Below are 14,481 nucleotides of genomic sequence, written 5' to 3' on the forward strand. Positions count from 1 at the left end.
GACTTCGGCATGCGACTTGTGCTCAGATGATCTTGAGGGGGAACTCCGCGCCAAATTTTAAATAAAAATCCGGCATGGGTTCCCCCTCCAAGAGCATACCAGGCCCTTGGGTCCGGTATGGACCTTGAGGGGAACCCCCTACGACGAAAAAGCGGCGTGGGGGGTCCCCCAATCCATACCAGACCCTTATCCGAGCACGCAGCCCGGCCGGACAGGAATGGGGGTGGGGGACGAGCCAGCCCCCCCCCCCCCATCCTGAACCGTACCAGGCCGCATGCCCTCAACATGGGGGGGTCGGTGCCTTGGGGAAGGGGGGCGCGCCCCCCCCCACCCCAAAGCACCTTGTCTCCATGTTGATGAGGACAAGGGCCTCTTCCCGACAACCCTGGCCATTGGTTGTCGGGGTCTGTGGGCTTATCGGAATCCGGGAGCCCACTTTAATAAGAGGGCCCCCAGATCCCGGCCCCCCACCCTATGTGAATGAGTATGGGGTACATCGAACCCCTACCCATTCACCTAGGGAAAGTGTCAATTTAAAAAAAAACACTACACAGATTTTTAAAGTAATTTATTAGACAGCTCCGGGGGTCTTCTTCCGACTTCGGGGTCTCTCTGGTTCTTCTCCGCGCTCTCCGGGTCTTCTGCCGGGCTCCTCCGCTATTTTCTGCTCTTTTGCTATAGCGGAGGAGCCCGGTCTGCTGCCTTCTTCTCTTCGGGGGTCTCTCCGGTTCTTCTCCGCGCTCTCCGGATCTTCTGCCGGGCTCCTCCGCTATTTTCTGCTCTTTTGCCGCTCTTTTGCTATAGCGAAGGAGCCCGGTCTTCAATCTTCTGCCTTCTGCCCTCTTCTCCTGATGTTGACACGACGCTCTCTGGGGCTGGAATGCACTCTGAGCGCTCCGCTCTGACTTATATAGGTGGTGACCACGCCCCCTTATGCCGTCACAGTCCCTGGGCATGCTGGGACTGTGACGTTTTAGGGGGCGTGGTCATCACCCAATGACCACGCCCCCTTATGCAGTCATAGTCCCAGCATGCCCAGGGACTGTGACGGCATAAGGGGGCGGGGTCACCGCCTATATAAGTCAGAGCAGAGCGCACAGAGAGCACTCTAGCCGGAGAGAGCGTCGTGTCAACATCAGAAGAAGAGGAGAGGGCAGAAGACGGAAGACCGGGCTCCTCCGCTTTAGCAAAAGAGCGGCAGAAGAGAGCGGAGGAGCCCGGAGGAAGATACGGAGAGCGTGGAGAAGAACCGGAGAGACCCCCGAAGTCGGAAGAAGACCCCCGGAGCTGTCTAATAAAATACTTTAAAAATCTATGTAGTGTTTTTTTTTTGAATTGACACTTTTTCCCTAGGTGAATGGGTAGGGGTACGATGTACCCCATACTCATTCACATAGGGTGGGGGGCCGGGATCTGGGGGCCCCCTTATTAAAGGGGGCTCCCGGATTCTGATAAGCCCTCCGCCCGCAGACCCCGACAACCAACGGCCAGGGTTGTCGGGAAGAGGCCCTTGTCCTCATCAACATGGGGACAAGGTGCTTTGGGGGGGGGGGCCCGCAACGCGCCCCCTCCCCCAAGGCACCAACCCCCCATGTTGAGGGCATGCGGCCTGGTACGGTTCAGGAGGGGGGGGGGGGGCGCTCGCTCGTCCCCACTCCCATTCCTGTCCGGCCGGGCTGCGTGCTCGGATAAGGGTCTGGTATGGATTGGGGGGGACCCCCACGCCGTTTCTTCGGCGTAGGGGGTTCCCCTCAAGGTCCATACCAGACCCAAGGGCCTGGTATGCTCCTGGAGGGGGAACCCAGGAGCATACCAAGTCGCAACAAGTCGCGTTGAAGTCGCGTTGAAGTCGCGTTGCAAAGTCGCGTTGAAGTCGTGTTGCCCCTGTGTGAATCGAGCCTGAGACTTGTGGATCCGACTTTGCCCTGCGACATGTGTCCAACTTTCAATGAACGGGGATCCGACTTGGATCCCCGCCACTGTGTTTGGTATGAATCTTTAGGGGGAACTCTGCGCCAAATTTTAAATAAAAAACCGGCATGGGTTCCCCCTCCAGGAGCATACCAGGCCCTTGGGTCTGGTATGGACCTTGAGGGGAACCCCCTACGCCGAAAAAAACGGCGTGGGGGGTCCCCCCCAATCCATACCAGACCCTTATCCGAGCACGCAGCCCGGCAATGGGAGTGGGGACGAGCGAGCGCCCCCCCCTCCTGAACCGTACCAGGCCGCATGCCCTCAACATGGGGGGTTGGTGCCTTGGGGGAGGGGGCTCGTTGCGGGCCCCCCCCCCAAAGCACCTTGTCCCCATGTTGATGAGGACAAGGGCCTCTTCCCGACAACCCTGGCCGTTGGTTGTCGGGGTCTGCGGGCGGAGGGCTTATCAGAATCCGGGAGCCCCCTTTAATAAGAGGGGGCCCCCAGATCCCGGCCCCCCACCCTATGTGAATGAGTATGGGGTACATCGTACCCCTACCCATTCACCTAGGGAAAAAGTGTCAATTTAAAAAAAAACACTACATAGATTTTTAAAGTATTTTATTAGACAGCTCCGGGGGTCTTCTTCCGACTTCGGGGGTCTCTCCGGTTCTTCTCCACGCTCTCCGTATCTTCCTCCGGGCTCCTCCGCTCTCTTCTGCCGCTCTTTTGCTAAAGCGGAGGAGCCCGGTCTTCCGTCTTCTGCCCTCTCCTCTTCTTCTGATGTTGACACGACGCTCTCTCCGGCTAGAATGCTCTCTGTGCGCTCCGCTCTGATTTATATAGGCGGTGACCCCGCCCCCTTATGCCGTCACAGTCCCTGGGCATGCTGGGACTATGACTGCATAAGGGGGCGTGGTCATTGGGTGATGACCACGCCCCCTAAAACGTCACAGTCCCAGCATGCCCAGGGACTGTGACGGCATAAGGGGGCGTGGTCACCACCTATATAAGTCAGAGCGGAGCGCTCAGAGTGCATTCCAGCCCCAGAGAGCGTCGTGTCAACATCAGGAGAAGAGGGCAGAAGGCAGAAGATTGAAGACCGGGCTCCTTTGCTATAGCAAAAGAGCGGCAAAAGAGCAGAAAATAGCGGAGGAGCCCGGCAGAAGATCCGGAGAGCGCGGAGAAGAACCGGAGAGACCCCCGAAGTCGGAAGAAGACCCCCGGAGCTGTCTAATAAAATACTTTAAAAACCTATGTAGTGTTTTTTTTTTAAATTGACACTTTTTCCCTAGGTGAATGGGTAGGGGTACGATGTACCCCATACTCATTCACATAGGGTGGGGGGCCGGGATCTGGGGGCCCCCTTATTAAAGGGGGCTCCCGGATTCTGATAAGCCCTCCGCCCGCAGACCCCGACAACCAACGGCCAGGGTTGTTGGGAAGAGGCCCTTGTCCTCATCAACATGGGGACAAGGTGCTTTGGGGGGGGGGCCCGCAGCGCGCCCCCCTTCCCCAAGGCACCGACCCCCCCATGTTGAGGGCATGCGGCCTGGTACGGTTCAGGATGGGGGGGGGGCGCTGGCTCGTCCCCCACCCCCATTCCTGTCCGGCCGGGCTGCGTGCTCGGATAAGGGTCTGGTATGGATTGGGGGACCCCCCACGCCGCCTTTTCGGCGTAGGGGGTTCCCCTCAAGGTCCATACCGGACCCAAGGGCCTGGTATGCCCTTGGAGGGGGAACCCATGCCGGATTTTTATTTAAAATTTGGCGCGGAGTTCCCCCTCAAGATCATCTGAGCACAAGTCGCATGCCGAAGTCGGATCATGCGAGACGGCGATCCGACTTTGATCCGACTTCAATGATAGTCAATAGGCTGAAGTCGGATCAAAGTCGGATCAAAGTAGTACAGGGAGTACGCTCTGAAGTCGGAGCGACTTCAGTAGTGTCTATTAAGACGCTCCCATTCACTTAAATATGAATCTCTTTCTGGGGCGACTTGGGGCGACTTGAGGGCGTACAAGTCGGATCCCAAGTCGTCCCAGTGTGAACCGACCCTCAGGGTATTCAAGGAGAATAGCAATGAGGATATTAAAAATGGTATAAAAATAGTATAGTCCCCCCTCATATATACATAAAGTAGTATTTGAAAGTCCAAAAAATCCCCCCCCATCTGTTTTACATCAGTTTTCATGCATGTTTCAGTAAGTTTTTATGCACGTTGACATCAGTTTTCATGTGCGGTTTTTTTTTTTTTTTTTTTTTATACAGATAGACATCATACCCTGTGTCATTATTTTCTCTTCTGCCCTTTTCACACCACATTGTTGATGTCAAGCCAGCTTTTCTTCTCCACAGAAAACTGCATACATGTTGCAGATTCCTGCACAAAAAAAATCTGTGCGTGATACCAGTGTTGTGGTGTGAACAGGGCACATAGAGAACATATCACGTCTCTGCACATGGTATGAATGAGGCCTTACAGTTATCAAGGAATTCCCAATTTGCAGCAATTGCAGGTTTGCAGACTTTTAATATTCTGCCAGTTATTGAAGATATTTAGGGAAAATGTCAGCCCTTGCCATCTTCTTGGACATGTGACTTGCTTGTAGAGCATGTCTTCTATCCTTATGGTGAAGCTTTTCATACAAGAGCTCAATAGGAACAAGGTCTGCCTGGCAAGTCCATTAAAGACAGTACTCCAGCTTCCAAATAGGTTTTGCATAGCATAGAAGGGTGTTTCTACTATATAATGAAAGGCTGACCACATTGGATGGTATGAAGTTCCGAGTGGTAGCCTTTTCCCATTATTTCTTGTAACTTACCAGCATCCAAGCAGCTCCATGCAGTAAAATTTCCTCCCTTATGCTTGGCAGAAGTCGTTGATCAATTCTTCAGCATTGAGCCCACTGACAACTGATATCACAGAGCCGTCCAGGCTATAAAAAGAGCCCATATGGTCGAGATGCATCCAGATGCCTGGACCGACGGCTGGCTCAGCCTCTCACAGGCGCCACTGAGAGCTTGAGCCAGCGCCCCCACCCCCTCCACAGCCTGGCGCTCCAGTGAGCACTTGAGTGGCAGAGCAGAGAGCCGGTGACTGGCGGTCACCAGCTGTCTGTGGCCTAAAGACCGAGAGCTGAGCAATCAGTGGTATTTGATGGCTTAGTTCTCAGTCTTAGAGCCGCCAAAGGAACAAATGCTGCATCCACCTAGATGAGTATTTTTTTTTCTTAGTGGAACCAATCAGAGGTGGGGGACTCGAGTCACATGACTTGACTCGAGTCGGACTCGAGTCACCTGTTTGAGGACTTGCGACTTGCTTGACAAAATTAAATAAATGACTCGACTTGACTTTGACTTGCCACTAATGACTTGCGACTTGACTTTGACTTGGGCTATTTGACTTGCAATGACTTGTAATGACTTGGCACCACCAGTGCTGTGTCTTGGCCTAGGCAAAATATGCCAAGAAAAAAGCACTAAGCAGTTTTGTTAATGTTGAAAATGAAACAAAACCTTTCCTGAAAACTGACTTTTAACTAATTTTAAGGATGGAAATGGGGTAGATCAGTATTTTGACTTAATTTGTGACTTGACCAAAATAAATGACTTGACTTGACTTGCTTGACTTCTAGCAGGGACTCGACTTGACTTGCTTGCTTTTCGCCACAGTAACTTGGGACTTGCTTATGACTTGAAGGTTAAGACTTGAGACTTGCTTGTGACTTGCACATGTGTGACTTACCCCCATGTCTGGAACCAATACTTCTTTTTTAAAATAAAGACAGCCAGCTTCCTTCACACAAGCCTGTCCCTGCTGGACCCTTTCTCACCATTGGGCCGCATAGCAGCTGCCTGGACTTGTATGACTGTAGTAATGCCCTTACTCATCAGTGATTTGTTTAGCAGTATTAATAATCCTAACATGTAATTACCACAGGATGCATATTTTTTAAAGACCTTGCCAAGTATTGCAGGATTACAGGTGGTACATTTTTTAATGCAATGTCCCTCAGCAGCATCTTAAAATAAAAACGGAGCACAGGCTGCATTACTCAACTTCAATATGGAACTGTCCCTCCCAATGAGGACACACCATGAATGCAGAGCATAATGGGACTGCCCCCCAAGAGTGCCATACCAGGGCACCCTTCATTTACAGTATATTGATGCAGAGAGTGGTGCTGACATCATCACTTCTGCATTAATGAAGGATAACTCACCCCCTGGAGCATACTGAACAGGAAGAGGACTTGGTATATGTGACCAGCTTTACATACACCAGTTTACATACACCACAGTGTATGTAAACGCATGTCATAATGCACATGAAAGCATATAATACTGCAAGCATTTCCAAAGGCAAAGTGTAAATCCAACCATAAACAGCATGGTGGTGCACACAACACACACAGTATCTCACAAAATTGAGTACACCCCTCACATTTTTGTAAATATTTCATTATATCTTTTCATGTGACAACACTGAAGAAATTACACTTTGCTACAATGTAAGGTAGTGAGTGTACGGCTTGTAAAACAGTGTAAATTTGCTGTCCCCTCAAAATAACTCAACACACAACCATTAATGTCTAAACCGCTGGCAACAAAAGTGAGTACACCCCTAAGTGAAAATCTCCAAATTGGGCCCAAAGTGTCAATATTTTGTGTGGCCAACATTTTTTTCCAACACTGCCTTAACCCTCTTGGTCATGGAGTTCACCAGAGCTTCACAGGTTGCCACTGGAGTCCTCTTCCACTCCATCCATTCCTCCATGATGACATCACAGGTGGATGTTAGAGACCTTGCGCTCCTCCACCTTGCATTTGAGGATGCCCCACAGATGCTCAATAGGGTTTAGGTCTGGAGTCAGCTTTGTTAGCAAGACATTGGTCATCTTGGAGGTGTGTTAGGGGTCGTTATCATGTTGGAATACTGCCCTGCGGCCCAGTCTCCGAAGGGAGGGGATCATGCTCTGCTTCAGTATGTCACAGTACATGTTGGCATTCATGGTTCCCTCAATGAACTGTAGCTCCCCAGTGCCGTCAGCACTCATGCAGCCCCAGACCATGACACTCCCACCACCATGCTTGACTGTAGGCAAGACACACTTGTCTTTGTACTCCTCACCTGGTTGCCGCCACACAGGCTTGACACCATCTGAACCAAACAAATTTATCTTGGTCTCATCAGACCACAGGACATGGTTCCAGTAATCCATGTCCTTAGTCTGTTTATCTTCAGCAAACTGTTTGTGGGCTTTCTTGTCCATCATCTTTAGAAGAGGCTTCCTTCTGGGATGACATTCATGCAGACCAATTTGATGCAGTGTGCGGCGTATGGTCTGAGCACTGACAGGCTGACCTCCCACCCCTTCAACCTCTGCAGCAATGCTGGCAGCACTCATACGTCTATTTCCCAAAAACAACCTCTGGATATGACGCTGAGCATGTGCACTCAACTTCTTTGGTCGACCATGGCGATGTCTGTTCTGAGTGGAACCTGTCTTGTTAAACCGCTGTATGGTCTTGGCCACCGTGCTGAAACTCAGTTTAAGGGTCTTGGCAATCTTCTTATAGCCTAGGCCATCTTTATGTAGAGCAACAATTCTTTTTTTCAGACCCCCAGAGAGTTCTCTGCCATGAGGTGCCATGTTGAACTTCCAGTGACCAGTATGAGAGAGTGAGAGCGATAACACCAAATTTAACACACCTGCTCACCGTTCACACCTGAGACCTTGTAACACTAATGAGTCACATAACACCGGGGAGGGAAAATTGGGCCCAATTTGGACATTTTCACTTAGGGATGTACTCCCTTTTGTTGCCAGAGGTTTAGACATTAATGGCAGTGTGTTGAGTTGTTTTGAGGGGACAGCAAATTTACACTGTTATACAAGCTGTACACTCACTACTTTACATCGTAGCAAAGTGTCATTTCTTCAGCTTTGTCACATGAAAAGATATAATAAAATATTTACAAAAATATGAGGAGTGTACTCACTTTTGTGAGATACTGTAAATGTGTGAAACACTGCTTTTGATCCTTAGATTGTATTATTATGTCAACATTTGTCATTGTAATATCTATTAATCCCCAAGGCATTTGTACAAAGCCAAATTAACTACTTACAGTGTAAACTAACTTATGATATGACAAACATGTGCTACTTGTTCACAAACAAATCAAAGCAATTTAGTTTATCTATGTTTACTTGTTTCAGGTGATGATCGCAAAGACACACTAACTGTGCCCTGTGCCCAAAATTCTCTTACCTGGCATAAAAGTGACAGCAAAAAGGTGAATACAGGAGGTGACTATGGTGGAAACCTACATGGCTCAAGCACAATCATGTCTGTGCAATCTCTCAGTGTATTATCTTTTTATAATACATGTGCCCCACTTACAGATTGCATTGAACATTTTTTTTCTCTATGTTGCAAATCTACCAGGATCTTTTTGCTTTGATCTTTTTTGTTTAGTCTGTAAATTTGGATGAGGTTTCAATACAACTCACAATACTAATCATATGACACTATCTGCCTGGAGTTTGCATGTTCTCCCTGTGCCTGCGTGGGTTTCCTCCGGGTACTCCGGTTTCCTCCCACATTTCAAAGACATGCTGGTAGATTCATTGGATCCTGTCTAAATTGTCCCTAGTATGTATGAATGTGAGTTAGGGACCTTAGATTGTAAGCTCCTTGAGGGTAGGGACTGATGTGAATGTACAATGTATATGTAAAGCGCTGCGTAAATTGACGGCGCTATATAAGTAACTGAAATAAATAAATAAATTTATATTTTTCATTGATCATTTCCAGCATTACATAAATTAGACAGCTTGTTCACAGCAATAAAAGGTAACACATAAAAATAAATCCTAGCCTCTACATCATACTCCCCTTTCTAACAGAGATATGAACCTTGTGTCCAGAGTCCCAGAAAATAGTCATTTTTACTTGCAATGCTGCTGCCACATAGTGACTCTCTTTATAGCAACATGCTTGCTTCAAATACTGCCAAAAGTCAACCACTCAGTAACTGAGCTACAAATCCCTGGAATTGCCATGGCACAGACCGTTAAATGATTGCCATTATTTTTTTCTACTCGAAAGAAACACTAAGGAGAGTGTTTTTGCAGCTCATAAAAAGCACTGCTGCAAAATGTACAAACATAATTTTAAATAGTAATTACTTGACCACCTTTATTCCATTATTCATAGAAAAGCTATCTTACATAGTTACATAGTAGGTGAGGTTGAAAAAAGACACAAGTCCATCAAGTCCAACCTATGTGTGTGATTATGTGTCAGTATTACATTACATATCCCTGTATATTGCGGTCATTCAGGTGATTATCTAATAGTTTCTTGAAGCTATCAATGCTCCCCGCTGAGACCACCGCCTGTGGAAGGGAATTCCACATCCTTGCCGCTCTTACAGTAAAGAACCCTCTACGTAGTTTAAGGTTAAACCTCTTTTCTTCTAATTGTAATGAGTGGCCACGAGTCTTATTAAACTCTCTTCTGCGAAAAAGTTTTATCCCTATTGTGGGGTCACCAGTACAGTATTTGTAAATTGAAATCATATCCCCTCTCAAGCGTCTCTTCTCCAGAGAGAATAAGTTCAGTGCTCGCAACCTTTCCTCATAACTAAGATCCTCCAGACCCTTTATTAGCTTTGTTGGTCTTCTTTGTACTCGCTCCATTTCCAGTACGTCCCTCCTGAGGACTGGTGCCCAGAACTGGACAGCATACTCCAGGTGCGGCCGGACCAGAGTCTTGTAGAGCGGGAGAATTATTGTTTTATCTCTGCAGTTGATCCCCCTTTTAATGCATGCCAATATTCTGTTTGCTTTATTAACAGCAGCTTGGCATTGCATGCCATTGCTGAGCCTATCATCCACTAGGACCCCCAAGTCCTTTTCCATCCTAGATTCCCCCAGAGGTTCTCCCCCCAGTGTATAGATTGCATTCATATTTTTGCCACCCAAATGCATTATTTTACATTTTTCTACATTGAACCTCATTTGCCATGTAGTCGCCCACCCCATTAATTTGTTCAGGTCTTTTTGCAAGATTTCCACATCCTGCGGAGAAGTTATTGCCCTGCTTAGCTTAGTATCGTCTGCAAATACAGAGATGGAACTGTTTATCCCATCCTCCAGGTCGTTTATGAACAAATTAAATAGGATTGGTCCCAGCACAGAACCCTGGGGGGACCCCACTACCCACCCCTGACCATTCTGAGTACTCCCCATTTATCACCACCCTCTGAACACGCCCTTGTAGCCAGTTTTCAATCCATGTACTCACCCTATGGTCCATGCCAACGCACCTTATTTTGTACAGTAAACGTTTATGGGGAACTGTGTCAAATGCTTTTGCAAAATCCAGATACACCACGTCTACGGGCCTTCCTTTATCTAGATGGCAACTCACCTCCTCATAGAAGGTTAATAGATTGGTTTGGCAAGAACGATTCTTCATGAATCCATGCTGATTACTGCTAATGATATCATTCTTATTACTAAAATCTTGTATATAGTCCCTTATCATCCCCTCCAAGAGTTTACATACTATTGATGTTAGGCTAACTGGTCTGTAATTCCCAGGGATGTTTTTTGGGCCCTTTTTAAATATTGGTGCTACATTGGCTTTTCTCCAATCAGCTGGTACCATTCCAGTCAATAGACTGTCTGTAAAAATTAGGAACAACGGTCTGGCAATCACCTGACTGAGTTCCCTAAGTACCCTCGGATGCAAGCCATCTGGTCCCGGTGATTTATTAATGTTAAGTTTCTCAAGTCTAATTTTAATTCCGTCCTCTGTTAACCATGTAGGTGCTTCCTGTGTTGTGTCATGAGGATAAACACTGCAGTTTTGGTTACTGAAGCCCCCTGATTCACTCGTGAAGGCTGAGGAGAAGAATAAATTCAATACCTCTGCCATCTCCCCATCCTTTGTAACCAGATGTCCTTCCTCATTCTTTATGGGGCCAATATGGTCTGTCCTCCCTTTTTTACTGTTAACATACTTAAAGAATTTCTTGGGATTTTTTTTGCTCTCCTCCGCTATGTGTCTTTCATGTTCTATCTTAGCCATCCTAATTGCACCCTTACATTTCTTATTGCATTCTTTATAAATTCTGAATGCTGTGGATGATCCCTCAACTTTGTATTTTTTGATACCGGTGCTCATCCACGGAGGACGCTTCAAGACCACCTCAAGCCCATGTGCCGTGCCTATGCCTTCAAAAAAATTGCTGTGAAGGGAATCGCTCCCTCAGGACAGTTTAACTGTACCTTCACCAGGGACTAGACCACTAGAATTTGGTGTTTATCCCCATTTGTAGAATCTACACTGGCTGGGAGACTCTTTTGTTCTTGGTCAGTATCAACAATTGGTTCTATTTAAGGGCCTGTTTAAATACTTTATATACCCCTGTGGTCACCCTATGAAAGTGAGGTTCCACCTTTATGAGAATCCCCCATTTCTAAGTTGGCATCAGCTTTATCCTATGCGGGCATTTACGCTACACGGTTGTACTACAGCTTGAGTCCACTACAATCATTTGCCTTTAAATACTCCTGAAGGAGCTCACATTTGAGCGAAACATGTCGAGCAAGCGGCAGATTGTCATGGCACCTTTAAGTAGTTGCTTTATGTAGCACTGTATAAATGTTTAATGAATTTAGTTCAAATCATGTATGTTTAAGCATTTTTAGAATTATGTCTCTTTTTTTCTATGTGAGACACAGATGGTTTTAATCTTTATCTAATAAAAATTAATAATTTTATAACTGGTACGGAAATTACTGTATAAATCGTTGAGTTAAAAAGCACCTTAAAAGTCCCAGGGGAAAAGGGAATATTTCTCTTCTTTTTTCCTCTATCCTCTCACAGGCTAACATAGCCTTTGCCCTTACTTTGTATTTTTTGAAGGCCTTCTCCTTTGCTTTTATATGCATTTTTACATTGGAGTTAAGCCATCCAGGATGTTTGTTCGCTCTTTTAAATTTATTACCCAATGGGATACATTGGCTAATGCCCTTATTTAATATGCTCTTAAAGCAAACCCATCTCTCCTCTGTATTCTTTGTTCCTAATATTTTATCCCAATTTATGCCTTTTAGCAAGGTTTGTAGTTTAGGGAAGTTGGCTCTTTTGAAATTCAGTGTCTTTGTGTTCCCTTCATGTCTCCTATTTGTGTGATTTATACTGAAACTAATTGACCTGTGATCGCTGTTACCTAAATTGCCCCGTATTTCCACATCTGTTATCAGGTCTGTATTGTTGGTAATCAGTAGATCTAGTAATGTTTTATTTCTAGTTGGTGCGTCTACCATCTGACCCATAAAATTGTCCTGCAAGACATTAAGGAACTGGCGAGCCTTAAATGAATGCGCGGTTCCCTCCGCCCAGTCTATGTCTGGATAATTAAAATCCCCCATTATGATAACACTTCCCATCCTTGCTGCTAATCCAATTTGTGATAGGAGATCCGTCTCCACTTCCTCCCTCAGGTTAGGGGGCCTATAGCATACTCCCAGTATTATTTTCCCCTTAGCTTCATCCCTTTGGAGCTCTACCCATAAAGATTCCACCTCCTCCCTAGCCCCCTCAGTGATGTCATCTCTCACATTCACTTGTACATTATTCTTGATATATAGGCATACCCCTCCCCCTTTTTTACCCTCTCTATCCTTGCGGTATAGGGTATACCCTTGAATGTTTGCCAGCCAATCATGAGAGCTGTTGAACCAGGTCTCTGAAATTCCCACAAAATCCAAATCCTCTTTGTACAACAGTATCTCTAGTTCACCCATCTTGTCCGCCAGGCTCCTGGCATTGGTGAACATGCCACATAGTTTAGACCGGTCGCATATTGTCCTCGTATTGGGTGTTTCAAGATTGCAACTTGGACTTGCTACTATACTCACCTTGTGTTTTTGTGCTTTGGTTAACCTACCATTAATGCCCCCAATACTACCCTCTGGAATATCTTCCGCGCTGGCTATCACTGTCTCTGGACCCTCCCCTCTAACTTTTTGGCCATCTTCATTCCCAGCAGATCTGCACCCTCCTCATTTAGGTGCAGTCCGTCCCTTCTATAGTACCGGTTACCGACTGAGAAGTCGGCCCAGTCCTCCAGGAACCCAAACCCCTCCTTACTACACCAGCTCTTCAGCCACTTGTTTACTTCCCTAATCTCCCTCTGCCTCTCTGGTGTGGCTCAATGTACCGGTAGTATTCCTGAGAACACTACCTTGGAGGTCCTTTTCCTCAATGTATTTCCTTATGTATTTCATATTGACTGGGTGGAGGCCTTACCTTACATTGTTCAATGTATGACATTCAATACTGCACTCCGTGTCACCGCATTGGCCAAACGTTGCAGCCAACCCTAATGTTAACTGCATTCTCGCTCAAAATAAATAACAAAAAAAAAGTAATTGCATGGTGTAAAAAAATATCCATAATTAGCACAGTAATAATATAATTCTGCACAAGGGTGCAGTACTTCGACCTGGGGCTTCCTTGGAGATTTCCCCTCCCCACTCCCTGATCTGGTATTTTCATCAGACATCAGAGACAAGGACAACAATAAAAAGGTGACAGGGGTTCTAGCCTTCCCCTACTCTACTAAAAAAAAAATGTCATTTCTGTCTGTGTTGCTTTTAGAGAATTTTCCTCACTTCCTGTCTGGTGAAAAATCTCTCCAACGCAGGCCTGGATAGCAGATAAAACCTGCCAGGGGTTCTAATACTTCCCCCACGGTATCCAAAAGGAAAATAAACTGTTTTTGCTAGACATATACCATAAATGACATAAAAATAATGTAATGCAGATCATTCGTTTTTATTGAAAAATGTTGCGATGTTCACTCAAGTCTTCAGTGTGTACGACATCTGTGTGTCTTTACAGGTTGAGAGCAGACGCATAACGCACATCTCTGCCGAACAGAAGAGGCGCTGCAACATTAAACTTGGGTTTGACACTTTGCACAGTCTGGTGACAAGTCTGCATGGACAGCACAGTAATAAGGTATTACACACTGATATCAATGCATGCTGTGAGGATAGGATGTTACTGATAGGATGAAACTAAAACAAGGTTTATTTTCTTCATTGGCAAGTATTAAGGCTCCCAATTTAAATCAATTTTTTATTTATTTTTTTATTACTGCTTGGATCACACTTTATTAACCACTTCAGCCCCGGAAGAATTTACCCCCTTCCTGCCCGGCCATTTTTTGCGATTCGGCACTGCATCGGTTTAACTGAGAATTGCGCAGTCGTGCGACTTTGTACCCAAACAAAATTGACATCCTTTTTTTCCCACAAATAGAGCTTTCTTTTGGTGGTATTTAATCACTTCTGCGTTTTTTATTTTTTGCGTTATAAACAAAAAAAGCAACAATTTTTAAAAACGTTTTACTTTTTGCTATAATAAATATCCCACATTTTTTAAAAAGAAAACAATTTTTTTCCTCAGTTTAGGCCGATACGTATTCTTCTACATATTTTTGGTAAATAAAATCACAATAAGCGTATATTGATTG

The 14,481-nt window shown here is 46.1% G+C and overlaps 1 protein-coding gene across 1 annotated transcript in view; it reads left to right on the forward strand.

The window, feature by feature from the left end:
- The window catches only part of MLXIPL (MLX interacting protein like), a 257,673-nt gene that overhangs the window by 198,768 nt on the left and 44,424 nt on the right, over positions 1 to 14,481 (forward strand). The window contains exons 12-13 of the mRNA XM_073616573.1: positions 8,141 to 8,217; positions 13,845 to 13,964. Coding sequence (XP_073472674.1) covers positions 8,141 to 8,217; positions 13,845 to 13,964 — 197 coding nt within the window. The remainder of the gene's footprint in view (positions 1 to 8,140; positions 8,218 to 13,844; positions 13,965 to 14,481) is intronic.

Source organism: Aquarana catesbeiana, linkage group LG02 (assembly GCF_042186555.1).
Source record: "Aquarana catesbeiana isolate 2022-GZ linkage group LG02, ASM4218655v1, whole genome shotgun sequence".
Lineage (NCBI taxonomy): Eukaryota > Metazoa > Chordata > Amphibia > Anura > Ranidae > Aquarana > Aquarana catesbeiana.